The sequence below is a fragment of the Lissotriton vulgaris genome, chromosome 2_1 (assembly GCF_964263255.1).
Source record: "Lissotriton vulgaris chromosome 2_1, aLisVul1.2, whole genome shotgun sequence".
In the NCBI taxonomy this organism is placed as follows: Eukaryota; Metazoa; Chordata; class Amphibia; order Caudata; family Salamandridae; genus Lissotriton; species Lissotriton vulgaris.
Genome location: NC_141687.1, coordinates 109,803,506 through 109,819,379, shown reverse-complemented (window position 1 = coordinate 109,819,379; position 15,874 = coordinate 109,803,506). Strand labels below are relative to the sequence as shown.

General features: G+C 45.1%; 1 protein-coding gene across 1 annotated transcript in view; it reads left to right on the top strand.

Annotated features, from left to right (window-relative positions):
- The window catches only part of PITPNM3 (PITPNM family member 3), a 1,845,859-nt gene that overhangs the window by 1,733,554 nt on the left and 96,431 nt on the right, over positions 1-15,874 (top strand). Inside the window, exon 14 of the mRNA XM_086954539.1 lies at positions 5,575-5,691. Coding sequence (XP_086810665.1) covers positions 5,575-5,691 — 117 coding nt within the window. The remainder of the gene's footprint in view (positions 1-5,574; positions 5,692-15,874) is intronic.

Below are 15,874 nucleotides of genomic sequence, written 5' to 3'. Positions count from 1 at the left end.
TTACAGATGCGTCAGAAATACTGACGTATCTGTAAGTCCTTGCGACATGATGCGTCATACATTAAATATGACGCATCATTGGTGTCGCAAGGAGTGCGCAGTGAAAAGTGACGCATCGCTGTTTTCACGCAGCGATGCGTCACTTTTCATAAATGAGGCCCTTGGAGTTTATGCAGATATATTATGGCTGTGCGCATTTAGAAACACTATTTACTCTTCGCAAAAAGTGTTTCCCATATTACTCTTTACATTTTAGATGTTACCTTCTGCCATTTACTAAAGATAGGCCATTTGCAAGCATTCAATATGACTTGTAACCTCATTCAATTTACCACAACTAAAAATAATTACATTCTGTAAACATATTTCTTGGATTCATGTCACAGCCACCCTCCTTAAAAAATGATCAGCTAATGAAACTATGCAAAACCTTATGTTAATTTGTAGATTTTGGCAAAATCGCACATACATTTTTGTTTCCAGCCTGGATTAGTTATAAAAGGTATTGTGACACATACAAAAACATCGGACAGGAATCTAGGAGCATAGATCAAAACGAGGTCTGACTGATTTGCTATAAGAACAAAACATTCCAAAACCATGTAAAGTGATGCCATCCCCACCATTTCCTTTATACCTTCAAGTTCCAATGTTTATTTTTCTTTTTGTGGGGCATGTTTGTGGGGTCCATGATCCTGAGGGACACCTCACTGACTTCCGACTTTATAAATTAAGCCCTCCTCACTGTCTCTCATCTGTATGTTACTTAACATCAGGTCGATTCCCTAATATGTTGAGCAAATTCTTAACCTACTACTTAGCAATAACTTAAATGTCCTATTTCTAACAGAACCCTAGGTAAAGTAGATGTCAGGACATGAAATTGCCTTAACAACCTCTATAACTTTAAATATCGCCCACTTTGATCATATAAACAATTCAGGTGGCAGTCTAGTGGAACACAAACTACAAAAGACGATTTTATGTCTTCCAATTTGTTAGAGCTATCAGCCTTAAGGTGGTCTTCCGCCAAACTTTTTCCCTCCACACACCTATTTTTCCTGAATAAATTTTTGATGGCCTTTGCTAACCAGTTCTAAAGTGCTAATTCCCATTTCCTAAAACATGGTTCATTGGCATACATCCAATTAATATATGTAATGCACTTCTAATTCAACTTGCCAAAATAAACCCCTTGCCAAGCCTTTAACTTCCATGTTATTACATGTACATCACCACTAAAGTAGGCCATAGGTAGCCCATAGTACAGGGTGCATTGCAATTAAAAGGTTGGACAGATACTTTCAGTTTTACATGTCCTGGTAGTGAAAAACTCCTAAATTCATTTTTTGCTACTATGCGGCTTACCTCTCCCATAGGATAACATTAGGCTGCCTTAATACAATTAATATGTGCTAACTATTGATTGTCAACAGGTGAAGATTTCATGTTTGATGGCTGGGAAATTGTATTTTAAAATCCTCTTTAAAGGTAAAGTCGAAATGTCAGTTTTAATTGTCAAAATGCCAGTTTTAGAAAGTTGTAGAAAAGCAAAATAAAAGTTGTGCTGCACTCAGGTAAACAAACGTATAATACAATGTGTACAGGAGAAACAATATAGATTTCTAGAGTGTGCACCCTCTGAGGAGGCTCCGCCCAGCCACCCAATTCGAAAAGAAGGAGAAAACTAGGACCTATGCCCTAGACACAAGATACACTTCTTTAATTCACTCAAAGAGTGTATACCATTTACATTCAAGTAATAATCAAGCTTACACACTATATATTCAAGAATTAGAACCATGAGCAACATTCCAATATGCACAAGTCCATCATAGAATCATCACTGAAGGGCTGGATGTTTTTATTGTACAAACGTAGGCACGTCACGTTCCTGGCTGCAGTTGGCAGCTGGACTTTGTCTGTACCTCCCAAACAGCCACACAATAGAGGGATTAGGTGTGCTTGAATGGGCCAGCACTAGCAGGATGGGGGCAGAGCTGGGCACAGCCACAGACCCACTTGCAATTGAATAGACTGTGCCCTGCCTTCACACAAAGGACTTGTCACCTCTGCATTTTTCATGCAGCTAGCTTGGAACCAGGGCTGGGGAGGCAGGAATATTCAAGAACTTCAAAGGGAATTCTGTAAAAACTTCTCCTACTTCAAAGAAGGCACCAGATATAAAAATAGGCCCCTTAGACCCACTCTTCAGTTCATTTTGTGAACCTGCAGAAGGACTGTCAGAGGACTGGCTGTGATGTGGCCTGCTATGTACTTTAGAAGACTGCTGTGGGCACCTGGAAGGAGTGATTTGCTACTTGAAGCCTGCCTTGAAACCTTCGAGATCTGCCTTGCTGTTTAAGCCCTGTTCCACTTCCTAAACCTAGGAATACCAGAATTACTCCAAGGGCTAGTTGGCTGGCCTCCTGATCAGAGCCTCGAGGACAGAAAAGACTCCAACCATTTTAAACCCATACCTGGACCCAGCCTAAGTGAATCCTAACCCCACAAGTGGTGCGCCTCCGGTCCTGGATCTTTGGTGGTGGTGTAAAGGTAGCCAAAAACCAGCATTCCATTTTTTTTACCTAAAGATTTTTTGGCTAAAAACTGCTCTGAGAACCAAGAGGAGACCTACCTGTTTGCCTATCTGCCCAAGGTGCATCATTGATCAGCCGTACTTTGCAGCAGTTCCCACAACATTCTTTTCTGCAGCAGCAAATCCTATTTAGCATTTTACGCTCAACTCCAAAATCACATAAATTCTAACTATCTCCTACAAGACTGCCAATCTGGCTTTAGATCACATAGCAGCAAATACCTTCCACATCATAGTCGACATCCTATTTATAACAGAGAAAGATGACCCATGTCTCCTTATATAGCCCAACCTCTCAGGTGCCTTTGACAGTTGACCATTCCATGCTCCTCCAAACCTTGGAGTTTCAAATAGGAGCCACTGGAAATGTGCTTTGCTGGTTTGCCTACCTTTCTAGCCAACACCTTTACTTTTGGAAGGCCCTCAGTTTGTTGGGGGGACACAGAGCAGGGAGATAGAGATGATGTGAGGGTCAATCCAGTATAGGGTATGGGGGGTTGCATTGGCTTGTTGGTGATGTTGAGAAGATGAGGTAGTGGATGTGACCATTGGAATGTGTTGGTGGGGTGATGTGCTGTACTACATTGAGTCAGCTGATGTGGGTGAAAAAAGTGCCTCTTCCTGTTGTTTTGATCTCATCTTGTCTGGGATGTTGAAGTCATCATCTCCTACGCTGACGACACCCAGCTGATCCTCTCCCTGACCAACGACCCCGCCGCCGCCAGAGCCAACCTTCACGAAGGGATGAAAGACGTAGCCGAGTGGATGACGACCAGCCGCCTGAAACTGAACTCAGACAAGACGGAAGTCCTCATCCTGGGTTCCTCGCCCTCCGCCTGGGACGACTCCTGGTGGCCCCCCGCCCTGGGCAGCGCACCCAAACCGACAGACCACGCACGCAACCTGGGCTTCATCTTGGACTCCTCCCTCACCATGACCAGACAAGTCAACGCCGTCTCCTCGTCATGCTTCAACATCCTGCGCATGCTACGGAAGATCTTCCGGTGGATCCCCACCGAGACAGGGAAGACGGTCACCCAGGCCCTCGTCACCAGCCGACTGGACTACGGCAACGCCCTCTACGCCGGAACCACCGCCAAGCTCCAGAAGAGACTCCAGCGGATCCAGAACGCCTCAGCCAGACTCATCCTCGACATCCCGCGACACAGCCACATCTCCAGACATCTGAGAGACCTGCATTGGCTCCCCGTCAACAAAAGAATCACCTTCCGCCTCCTCACCCACACACACAAAGCCCTACACGATCAAGGCCCTAGCTACCTCAACAACCGCATCAACTTCCACGTTCCCAAACGACATCTCCGATCAGCCAGCCACGCCCTCGCCGCCGTCCCCCGCATCCGGAGAACGACAGCAGGAGGAAGATCCTTCTCCTACCTGGCCGCCAAGACCTGGAACTCCCTTACGACCGACCTGCGCCTGACCCAAGACCACCTCTCCTTCAGGAAGAAGCTCAAGACCTGGCTGTTCGAGCAGTAGCAGCACTCCCCCCCCCCCCCCCCCCCCCCCTAGCGCCTTGAGACCCTCCGGGTAAGTAGTGCGCTTTATAAATGTCTGTGATTGATTGATTGAGAGGATGATCTGGCCAAGTCAGATGGGTGAGTGCTGAAGAGATACGAGAATTCATCAACTAAGTACTTGCTCTGCCCTGGAGGCCAGAAGATGATGTCTGAGTTGCAGTGAATGGGAAATGGCAAGTCAGCAGCTCCACAGAGTTGGGTCTTACCTGCTTTCCTAGGTTGCAGAACCAGGAGGACTTTTGAATGACAGTGAGGCATCGACCCTTCCTATTGGCATGGTCCACACAATAAATGATGTAGCCTGTGTGAAGAAGGATTTTAGGGTGACTCATGCTTCTTTGAAGTAGTGGGTGTTATCTGGTGTGTGAATTATTGCAGATTAGGCATAAGTGACCATGAAGTGGAATGTGTTTTCTGTCATGTGAGGAGTGTGGTAGTTAGTGGAATGTGTACATGTTTAGGCCTATGTCTGGAATTAAATGTGGGGTTTGGCTGTATGTACTACTGGGTGAAACGCGGATTATATCTTACTTTGTTGGTTTCAGTGGGGGTTTGTGGTACAAGGCCCTTCTTGGCCCTAACAGGTCCAAGCCTTCACTGCTCATGCCTGTGTCTGCCCTTTGCTGAGATGCCCGCGTAGTGGGACGCCCCAAGAAGTTGAGAAGTGAATATGGGAGAGGATAAAAAGTGATATCAGGAAATGCATTGATGTTACTTCCTGTGGAGATGGATGATGGGGAATGAAGTACACTTACTTGGCTTCTGTTTTTTTTAAATATGGTTTTGGTTTGAAACCAATGGTGTCACTACGTCACTACCTGTGCAGATTGGTGATCAGGATGAAATTCACTAGCCTAGTTGAATATTTTTACATGTCTTTGTGACTTAGCTCCAAAGCATCTAAACGGGAATAATATGGAAATGTTCTAGGTATGGTAATATACAATTAGTACAAATAGAATGGCTGTATTTTCTTTGCATTTATAGGGAGTTGGATGTTTCAGGACCACTTGACAAAAGTTTGCAAGAGTTTGTAACATATTACTGCTGTCAGACTATTTCCTCTATTCATTAATGCTTTTGTGACTCGGCACAAAGGATTTCGTTCAGCTCCCTTTAGACACCAGAGTAGACACAGCACAATCTGTACCAAAAAACAAATTGAATGTATAATAATTTTACGTTGCGCACCAATCCCCAACACAAAACTAGCTATTTCCCATCTTGTGTGTCTTGCTAATGCTATCTCTTTACTTCCTTTTCCATTCTCCTTGTGCGTTCTGTAGCAGGTTCACCACAAATCACGCTAGTACATTAAGGTGCGCACCAATGATTCACTCAACCCACAATAGTCAGGAAGAGGTTTATTTCAGGTGCTGTGTTTAGGAACGCATAAGTTGTCATGTAAAAAGCTGTTTTCTTTTTCCCCTTCAGAATGTGACTGCCAATCACAGAGCCAATGATGTCATCGCAGCAGAGGATGGTCATCAGGTCTTGGTGGGACGCTTTATGTACGGTCCTCTTGATATGGTAGCCTTAACAGGTGAAAAGGTACACAATTTGTCTTATTTTACCTGGTCATAAAACTATGTGCCACATGCATATTTTATACTTAATGAGCAGATTCTATAAGGGAACATGTTTTTTGTTGCAACCATAGTGCATGAGTTCTAAATGTTGTTACTTTGAAGCATTTTACTCCTTGTGCCGCATGAGCAATTATATTTTATGGGGCATATTATCAAGAGGGTTTATGTCCGCTTTTTTGGCTTTAAAAGCCAAGAAAGCGGAGATAAAATGATCTCCCTATTACCTAGCTGTCGCTAACACCAGGTATCAACAGCTAGTAGGAGATAGCGACCATCTTGGGCCCCACTTTGCATGTCAGTGATATTTATCACTAATGACATGCAAAGTGGGCGTGCCAAGATGTTAGAGACTGAAAACAGTCGCTAACATCGCTATCTCCTATTACCAACTTTTGGAGATATTCGCGCTAAGCGTGAATATCTCCAAAAGCTAACACCTGCCCTGAGCAGTTCTTAGCCATGTTATCCAATGGGAGGTGGATAACATGACTAAGAGCATTAGCTCGGTAATGCATGAATATCGCTGACTTTTCAGCGATATTTGTGCATTGCAGCGATTTTTATCGCATTTGCGATAAACCTTGGTAATACCAAGGTTTATTTGCGGTAAAAATCGCCGCAGCTCAGCGGTAAATTTTTGTCTCTAACCAAGCAATAGCGATAATTATTGCTATTGCTTGGTAATATGCCCCTATATTTTATAAGTCTAGCCATAACACAATAGCAACCACAGGTGAATGTGGTACCGAGCCTCAACAGAAGTAGTAAAACTCAACCTGTCTTGTACTCGGATACAGATTGAAACTCCAGAGAACTAATGAGTTTATTATTATTAAGTGTAATTTATGTATGCATAGTTAATTAAAACCATTGTAGTAAAACTATTCCAAAATTCCTACAACATCCATGTTTAAAACCAATAAAAGCCAAATAGTGAAAAATTCATTACAATTTAAAATGATTGTTCAATTGTGCTAGTTAGAGATAAACATTGATTCGCTGGACGCTGGAAAGTGCGTATCTCAGATTTTCCTTGCACCAGCCCAACTTGACCATTTGTCACGTCTTCCTCATAGACTCTGCTTGTTGCAAAATGTGTCCCTCTGCTGCTGGTAGGCATCTTTGATTAGGTTCCGCTAAGTCCTTTTGCCCGTCTACTGGTCAGCTTGGGTCGGCGGGCTTTGTAGAGCATTTTTCGATATTCTTTTGGGGCATTTCCCGTTCAGCCACCATCAGAAATTTTACAAACCTGCAGTTTAGTTTGATATTTGTTGGGTTTAAGCAGGCCAGCACCGCTTGCCTTCTGGTGCGGATGTCTTTCTGCTTAAATGGTTCTTTAAGGAACTGTTGCCATGCTTGGTTCAGCTTTTCACACAGGAAAATGACGTAAAGGATGTCGCCATTGTTGATGTTACACAGCCTGCAGGTGTTTTGTCCATTTGTCCTCAGCCATGGTGGTAGTGCTCAGTACATGGGAGAATCCCCAGTCTGTACCTTAGAAAGTTAATTTGTATGGCTTTGGGATAGCCCTGATTAAAGTATGTGTGTGGGATTAGTGATTTGTAAGAGTTGAGGGTCATTCATGAGTGAGATCTTTTTGAGAAACTCGCCTTGTCCTCCAGTAAGGAGACTGATTTTATGTTTTTCCAGACTAATTTTTTGAAGTTAAGGTGACCGAGTTGTGCATCTGAGAGATCAGAGAGTTTGGTGGATTCCAAGGCTAACTGAAGATGTATTCTCACCTGAGAGAAATCCCTGTGTTCTTTGTCAAGCCACAGCAGAAGAGTTTAGCATGTTTGTAGTGGAGTTTTTGCTCTTGTGCCAACAGATGATATATGCCCCATACCTGGCTAATACTTGTTTTTGAAGGACAAACTCCAGCCTTATTTGAGCCGGTGATATCTCTACCCTGCATCGCCTCACTACCATAAGTGATCGAGGGGAGCAGTTTGGCCTGAACTACCTTCAGTAGCTGGGTCAAAGGTGGGCCCATCAGTTGGTTTGCAAGGTTTTTCATCATCATGGCGATCAGTAGACCTTTCCTTCTTATTTCCTGTTTCTGACACACAAACGGCCCTTCCTTGTCTAATGTAACTCCTAAGTACTTGTACTCATGAGCTGGGTCAATTTTAATGCCGCTGAGGAACCAGTCTTCTGTGTGTTCTTTTTGTTAAATATTGACATTGTCTGTGTCTTGCTAAGGTTTATTTTTGGGTTGTTTTCTGTGGTGTATTTCTGCATTTCCGTCAGTAAACGTTAAAGGCCGATGTGAGTGTGAGTGAGCAGCCCTACGTCACCTGCATACACAAGATTGGTTAAAGTTTTCCCTCTTACCCTTGGAGAGTGGGAGTTGCAGAGGTCGAGCACCTTTTGGGGATCCGCCATGAATAGATTGAACAGGGTTGGTGCAAGCACACAACCCTGTTTCAGTCCTTTTGTTGTAGGCACTTTTGAGGAAAGGTGGGTACCACCGCCTAATTTCACCTGCACCCAGGTATCCATGTGTAAGAGCATCAGCATATTAAGGGTAGTCTGTGGTATGCCCAATCGCGCCAGTTTCCCGACAGTCTGCCTCTCTCTACATTGTCAAAGGCAGCACTGAAGTCAATGTAACACAGATGTAGAGGAATATTAGATGATTTTGCTGTCTCAATTATTAGTGATATTGCGAGGATACTTGCGGAAGCCGATCTGATTCAGCGGTATTATCTGGTTTGACTCAGCCCAGAGAGTAAGCTCCTCTAGTATGATGCCTGCAAAATATTTAGCTTCATTGTCAATAAGAGCTACTAGGCGGTAATTGTTTGGCTCGGCCTTGTCTCCTTTTGTGTAAATTGGGACTATTGTCGAGCCCCTCCAGGATTCTGGTATTCTGTTTATCAACCTAATTTCCAGAAATAGAGGTTGCAGGATATTCTCCCACTCTTCACTCTTTACTTTGAAGAGGGCAGGTGGAATACCATACAGTCCCGGGGCACCTTCTTTCCTGCCTCTAGCGATTAAGTGTGACAACTGGTGCCTTGGTGCCCCCAAAGGTTTGGTTTCTGTGTCTCGATAAGCCTGCTCCCTTTTCTCTAAATCACTTGTTTCCGGTTGTCCCTCTGGAATCAAGCTGATGACCGTTTGAACTCCTACCATTTCTGTATGGTTGTTGAAATGACTGGTGAGAAAATATATCCAAATTGCTTTGGAAATGTGAGATCCTATACCTTTGTGTTGTGGGCGCATGATCCTATTAACTGTTTTCCAGAAGCGGGCACTGTTGTTGCTGTTTGTGTCGTATAGGAGTTTTGCCCAGACTTCGTTCTCGCAATCTCTCTTAATGTTCCATTTCAATCTATTGAGTGCTGCCCTTTGATGTTTCAGGGATTCTCGTGCACAAGTATTCCCTGGGGATCTTCTCAGCTTGCGCAGAATCTAATTTTTTGATCTTTTGAGTAATTTGAGCTGTACTCTCTGTTCTTTCTTTAAGTTGTTATTTCTGCCCTCTTTCCAAAAGTTGTCTTTTGAGGGGGGAGTGACTGCATGCTTTTTTAACAGTGTGGCAATGAAATGACCCCAGTAAGTGATATGGTCAACTGTGGACAAGGCTTGCGAATTGAAGAGTTGTAATGAAGCTTCTGCCTTCAGGTTCGAGTTGTCTGTCGTGCATTTGATCCTTTATAAATTCGAGGTGTGAGTAGGCCCCAAAGATATTTCTGACCTGATTAGGCTCGGCACAGTTGCTATTAGATGAATTTCCTGGGGGCGATGATCGCTTTCGCCCATGTCCCCCATTCTGAACCCAAGAATATATGGGAACAGCACAAGGCTTGCAAAGGTGTAATCCAGTATGGAGCTTGCTGTTGTAGAGTAAAAAGATTTGACTGGAGGAGAGTCTTCCGGAAATCTTCCGTTTAATGCGGGAAGATTTTGGTATTCTAGGTTATCAAGGAAGTGGCTGTTGCAGCATTTTTTCTTCCTATCTAGTGGGACACTTTGTATAGGAATGTTGTAGATTCTAGTTAGAGCCAGTTCCTCCTCCCCTTCTGCCGAGCCGATGAGATAATGGTTTAGGTCCACTGTCAGGATGAATAATGCGTTTTCCATCTCATTAGCTTACTCGGCCAGTTGTTTGGTAATTTTGGTCAAGTCTTTCGCTTTGTTTTTCGGATGTACATATGAATTAATTATACAGACCTCCATTTCTTTTCCATTGAAGATGATACTAATTGTGACTGCTAGTGTTGCACTTGTCTACGAGTCCATGAGGGTTGCTGAGGCTATGCTCGTTGTGGAAACATAGGTTGCCAGTCCTCCCGAGTGATGGCCAACCCTGCCGGAGCTTGTAGCTGGTGTGGCGAAGCATGTGACCTTTGATGTACTATGGGTCCTTGAGCCAAGTTTCTTGCAACATATCGAAGGTGGTAACACAGTTCAAGAACTCAGGGTCTTCTTTTTTTGTTGCTAAGCCATTAACGTTCCACAAACATAGACCAAGGGGAGGTTCCTTTGCCCTGCTGTGGTCTCTATCTTTGGGATTGCGTCAGTCCTCCTCGGAGCGTATAGGATTGTGCGAGATAATACTTCCCTTGTTGGACCTTAATTTGAATGAATGACTGCCTTCGACCATAGATCTGGTCGATCCCATTGGCTACTGGTACTCATTTTTTGTGATCTTCCCCGCGCGCCTCTGAGTACGCTGTTTGAGTGTGCTTGGTGTTTTTCTATTACTGGGCTTGCCATGCTCAGTAATGGAAAAGGGTAGGCTGGTTTTTGAAAAGGGGCAATATTAATGCCCCAGTTTTTAAATATCCCCAACTCTGCTAGGATTGTATCTGCAATTTTGCTTGAGGACCAAGTTGTCTTTGTTGACTCTGGGCTTTGGGGATTAACAGCGGGTATGAACTCTACAGAAAGTAGATCCTTTGTGTTTATGCCAGCCAGGTTTGGAATGGAGTTCGTTAATCTGAGAATATTTTGTCGATTTAGCAAGTCCTGTTGTCCCTTTGAGATGTATTGAGGATGAAAGACCAAGTCCTCTGTTTCCTGCTGTCTGCTTCCTGATATTTGTTGTATCGCTGGTTGTAGATGTGTTGTGGCCGTTGATTCACTGTTTGAATTATCGAGCTGTTTCCGGTTGGTTGCTTGGTCATTCTACCATGGGGTTCTTTGTATTTAGTTTGGATGTTAGAAACATTAGGGATGTTTTCTTTAGTTCTTGCCCCCTGTCCTGTGCCCTTTTTTCCAATGGCTTCCAGATAGGGCTGATTGTGGTTGGTGTGGTAATTATTACTATCTCTCTAGATGGTGATTCTTGATTTGGCCTATTTGTTGTTCCACGAGTTTTTCTTCTGGCCCCTGTGTTTAGGATTGTGTTGGTGATTTTTTGCTTTCTTTCGATCAAACTTGTTGCCCCTAAGTTGCACATCTCTCCGTGTGCCTGCTCTAAAAGTGCAGGTTCGTTGGATGAGTGTCTTGTTTCTCCCCTTAGATCTTGGCTGTTTTTTGACTGTTGGTTCTTGCTTTTAATGACAGACGCGTCTGTCTGGTTTCTTGTCTTTGTGCTTCCTTTTGTTCTGTTTTGTCCCTTAGTGGAGATACTTGTCCCTTTGCTTTTCCAGGTTCCATACTTGTCCTACTTGCGATTGGCTGTTTTGGGGTTGCTCGCTGTACCAGGGGGTGATGGAACTGGGTGGGGGCAGTTGTGCCTGATGCATTAGCCCTGTGTCTCTGTAGTTGATGTCATGTTTACTCTGAGGGCCTGAGAAAATAGAAAAGTATTTTGTTATGTTTGTTTGGAGATTTTGATTGCGCCCTTTCCTTTTTTGTTGGTGACGTTGTTTGGCATTGAGTTTTTGGAGCTCTCCTTCTACCGACCATACCGTCTTCTCAGTGTACACCTCAGGGCTGCCTTTTAGCATGTTGCCGAGATTATTTCTGTTGATTGTTCCCTCTGTGCAATAGGAGGTGCCCTGGTCTTTTGTTGTACTTTCTGCTGTTACGTATATGATGTTGTTTATCAGACCAGTTAGCATTGAGGGAAAGGTGGATAATTTTTCGACAACCTGGTTGCCGTTACAGCTAAGATAAGTGTTTGCTTGTGCTCTTGTTACCAGACCATTCAGGTTTCCCAGTTTTTCGGCAATGCCTACAGTGAAGACTGGCAGTGTGTTCACAAGTGTTAATTGTATCTCCATCATTTCTGATTGGCATTGCAGTGCTTCGACAGCTAGTTGAATTGTGTTTAGTAGAGCAGTCCAAGTGCCAGTGTTTTGATCCTTTCTGAGCTCTTTCTCGTTCATACTTTTGTTGTTATGTTCTGCCAATTTGGCGTTCCGGGGGGACTGTTGTGGAGAGTCTTGGTGAAGGTGCGCTCTCTAATCTTGATCTAAGTTGTAAGTTGCGAGCATGTCTACCCATTCTAGTGTATTTATGTAGGACACGATCGCCTTGCCCTCTTCTTTCTGACTTAGGTCCTGTGTCCCTGCGCATGATCCTCCATTTTGGGTAGGCACATTTCCTTGGGCAGGGGGATGTGGAATTGTTAAAAGTATTATGTTTGCTTGATCTGTTGTCTTGATAAGGGTGTAACTTCTGATCGACATGTTCGTTGAGGGGCTGGAGTTAAATTCACTCATTTGTTCCTCCTCTTCTCTCCTTAAGTCTACACCGGGTTCCCTCTTGGCCTTGGGTTTTTCGGTAGGCCAATTTTCGGCTCTGGCGTCAAGTTGTGATGGTGTGACAGCTGTTTTTTGGGGTTTGTGTTCTGCGGTCGGAGTCCTCTGGCTGCTGCCCTGTCGGCTATTTTTTATAAGGAAGCATCTTGAGTTAGTGGCACTGATTTGTTCCCCATCTTCTCCCATCGAGTCTGTGCTGTCTTTGCTCTTTGCCTTGGTTTTGTTTGTAGCACAGTCTTCCGCTCTGGCAACGAGTTGTGACGGAGCATCTGCTATTTTTTGGGGCTCATATCCTGCAATTGGGCTCCTCTGGGTGCTGCCCTGGCAGCTTGTTTTTGCTGGGGAGCACCCCGAGGTGCCAGGCATTCCCACAGAAACAACAAGGGTTTTGGAACCTGCTACCTTCTCCCCTGTTGGTGATTGATGTCTATGATTTAATAGCTGACCTTGATGCTGTGGTGCCCCACGTTTGTCTAGGGGCAGAGAACTGGGAACAAGTGCTTGTGTTTGTAGTGGTAATGGTAGCAATGGTGATTGCGAGCCTTTCAGGGATTTATTGCTGCAGAAAATGGCCGACCCTACATCCTTGATATATAGCGCTGGTAGATTGCAATCGTGCTGTTGACTCATCCTGATCCTGCTCGGTTGTGATGAGCTTTTGCACGACAGTGTCTTGTGCACTGGGATTTGATTTCTTTCCATTTTTTCCCTTTGGTTTGGGCGGGAAGGTCTCCCTGGTTCTTCCCGACCTCATGAGTCCACCTGAATCCGTTAGATTGCAGAGATTATAGATAATGTTTCAGCCCTCCAACAATACCTCAGCAGCAGGCTTTCACGCTCCAGACGCTCCAGATTTTGGGCATGCAGACAGGAACCAAAGAGGAACCAAGGGGCTGAGGAGTTTAAGGGCTGGAGAACAGAGCTGGGGTTGGGGGAGCTGAGGAGTGCCCAGGTGCCGGGCCTACTGTCTTGCTCTAGAGTTTGCTCTGAGCCATAGTCCCATGGAATACCTCCTCACCTCGAACTCTCAGTTCACCGTTTGCATGATTAAATGATCAGGGGTGGCTCTTAGTGGACTCTCAGTGGTAGTAGACTGTTCACAGGCCCACACTAATGGCACAGGGGCTGAGTCTTGGGGCTTAGAGCCTTATGCAGGAGTGGAGGTAGCAGGAGTAGCAGGGGGTCTACAGGGGATCTGCCGCTCTACTGCTCTACCGCTTTGCCTCTGTCTCGCCTCCCACAGCGTTTGGGAGAATGTCTCCTGCCACGTTAGTAAGTATTTTGCGCCCTCTACTGCGTTGTCCTCGTCGGTGAAACCAGCAAAGGCAAGCAGGTCGGCGTCTACCGGCTTGCACGCTCCTTGCTCGGCCCCTGCAGTCATAAAAACGTGGATTGGATTCCCAAGCAACCACGAGAAGTAATGAAGTAATTTAACACCAATTGCAAAATCAGAAACATAAAGCTCTTCTAAGGATTTTTGTTCATGGAAAAATGAAGAAGTTCATGTGTAGGGGCACTTGTGTGTTGCATACTCCTCACTCCATCGTTGTTACCCCATTACTTACTCAACGAGGTGCATCTGCGCCCTGAGAGCAGGACTTTGCTGCCACAACTCCAGTGAAGTTGTTTCCTCCCCTTAATTCTTCCTTCCAGCTCTACCTCCTTCTGTGGCGGAGCCATGGAGGGCTCCATTCCCAAAGTGCCTCATCTCAGTACAAAGCGACCCCCGGCCTGAACAGCATTCTACCAGAGAGAGTGGACCAGGAGTAAGAGACGCTGAACATGGACACAGGGTTCTGAACATTACTAGGAAGTCATGGAAGCATTTTCTGCTACAATCACTTCCTCCTCCCACCTCATATTAAGTGCTCATTCTGAGTACAAGGGGCCTCATTTACGAGGCCTTGCGTCAGTTTTGCGCTGCGGATGCGTCACTTTTTGTGACGCATCGGCAGCGTAAAACATGCGCCTTGTTGCGCCATATTTAAAAAGTGACGCATCTAGGTAGATGCGTCACTTTTTAAACCCCTGCGCCACATTATACCTGCGTCAGGTATAATGTATGCAGAGGGGGCGTTCCCCCGCAAAAAGCCTCGTAATAGTGACGCAGTGAAATCTTTGAGATTTCACTGCGTCACTTTTAGGATGCGGTTGCGTCAAAATCTTGCGCCTGCCTCACAGCAGGCGAAAGACTGACGCAAGCCCTTTCACATGGGGCTTTCCCCATGTGAAAGGACGCATTGCTGGAGTTGCGTCACTTTTGTGACACACTCCAGCAATGCGTCACTTTTGCACTTACAGATGCGTCAGAAATACTGACGTATCTGTAAGTCCTTGCGACATGATGCGTCATACATTAAATATGACGCATCATTGGTGTCGCAAGGAGTGCGCAGTGAAAAGTGACGCATCGCTGTTTTCACGCAGCGATGCGTCACTTTTCATAAATGAGGCCCAGTGTTTATAGGTCGGTAGTTACTTTATCCCATGGAGAGCAAATCCCCAGGGTGCAGAATTTACCAGGAGTAAAAATGCACACACCTTTTAGTAGTACCGTAGACCAGAATTGAGCATAAAAAGCAGAACCAGTGGTTTGTGCACTAATTTCACCGGGATCCTTTTTTTGCTGTCCATTTACCCCAGTCATTGTTCTAGGGTTTTCCTTCTGGTGGGTTTCCTAGGAAAATTGTGAATTTGTAATAACAGCACAGCTTACGATCTCCTCACTACTCACTTGTATAAATAAGCTTCACCAACTCAGGACAGATACGCAGCCTCCTAGGAAAAATCTCATGGTGAACCCTCACATATGAAATGGATTCCGATTATTTGTTTCCACTGATGCAGCTATTTTTAAGCCAAGCTACAGACACCTTTTCCTGTCTGCAGGATCACTCCCTAACAAATACACAGAGATCCGCTTTGGATCAGGTCTCTTTGTTAGTTCAGTCCTCTTCAGCCACTGCTTGTTTGTAGTACCTTTTACTGCGGACATCATATATCGTCCGTGTATGAAGTCTGTCTTCCACATTGGAAGTATCTATTCTCTGACTCAAAATACAGTCCCTGTCAGCTGCACTCAGCACAGTTGATATCAACAACCTCACATAATGAAATATCTTTGACTCACAAAAGGGGCGGCTCTAGGCTCATGGCGACCCTGGGCAGGGAGCGTAGGTAGGGGACCCCGGAAGAGGGGGTCCGGGTGGGCAGAGTGCGAAGGCCAGTGAAGAGGGATGGTCAGGGTGTTTGGGAGTGGAACAGAGCTGGAGGCCGCCAAATCCCTGCCAGGGGCCGCCAGGCAAATATGTATCCATCCTCAGAGGATTATTATACTAAGGATATATATTGGCAGGGTGGCCCCTGGGGTTTTGTGGTCCTGTGCAGGTGCACAGCTTGCACATGCCTAAGGCCGCACCTGCTCACAATGTTCACCAAATTCCCAGACCTCTGCTGTAACGAGATCTTGTCACTTTTATTTAAAAC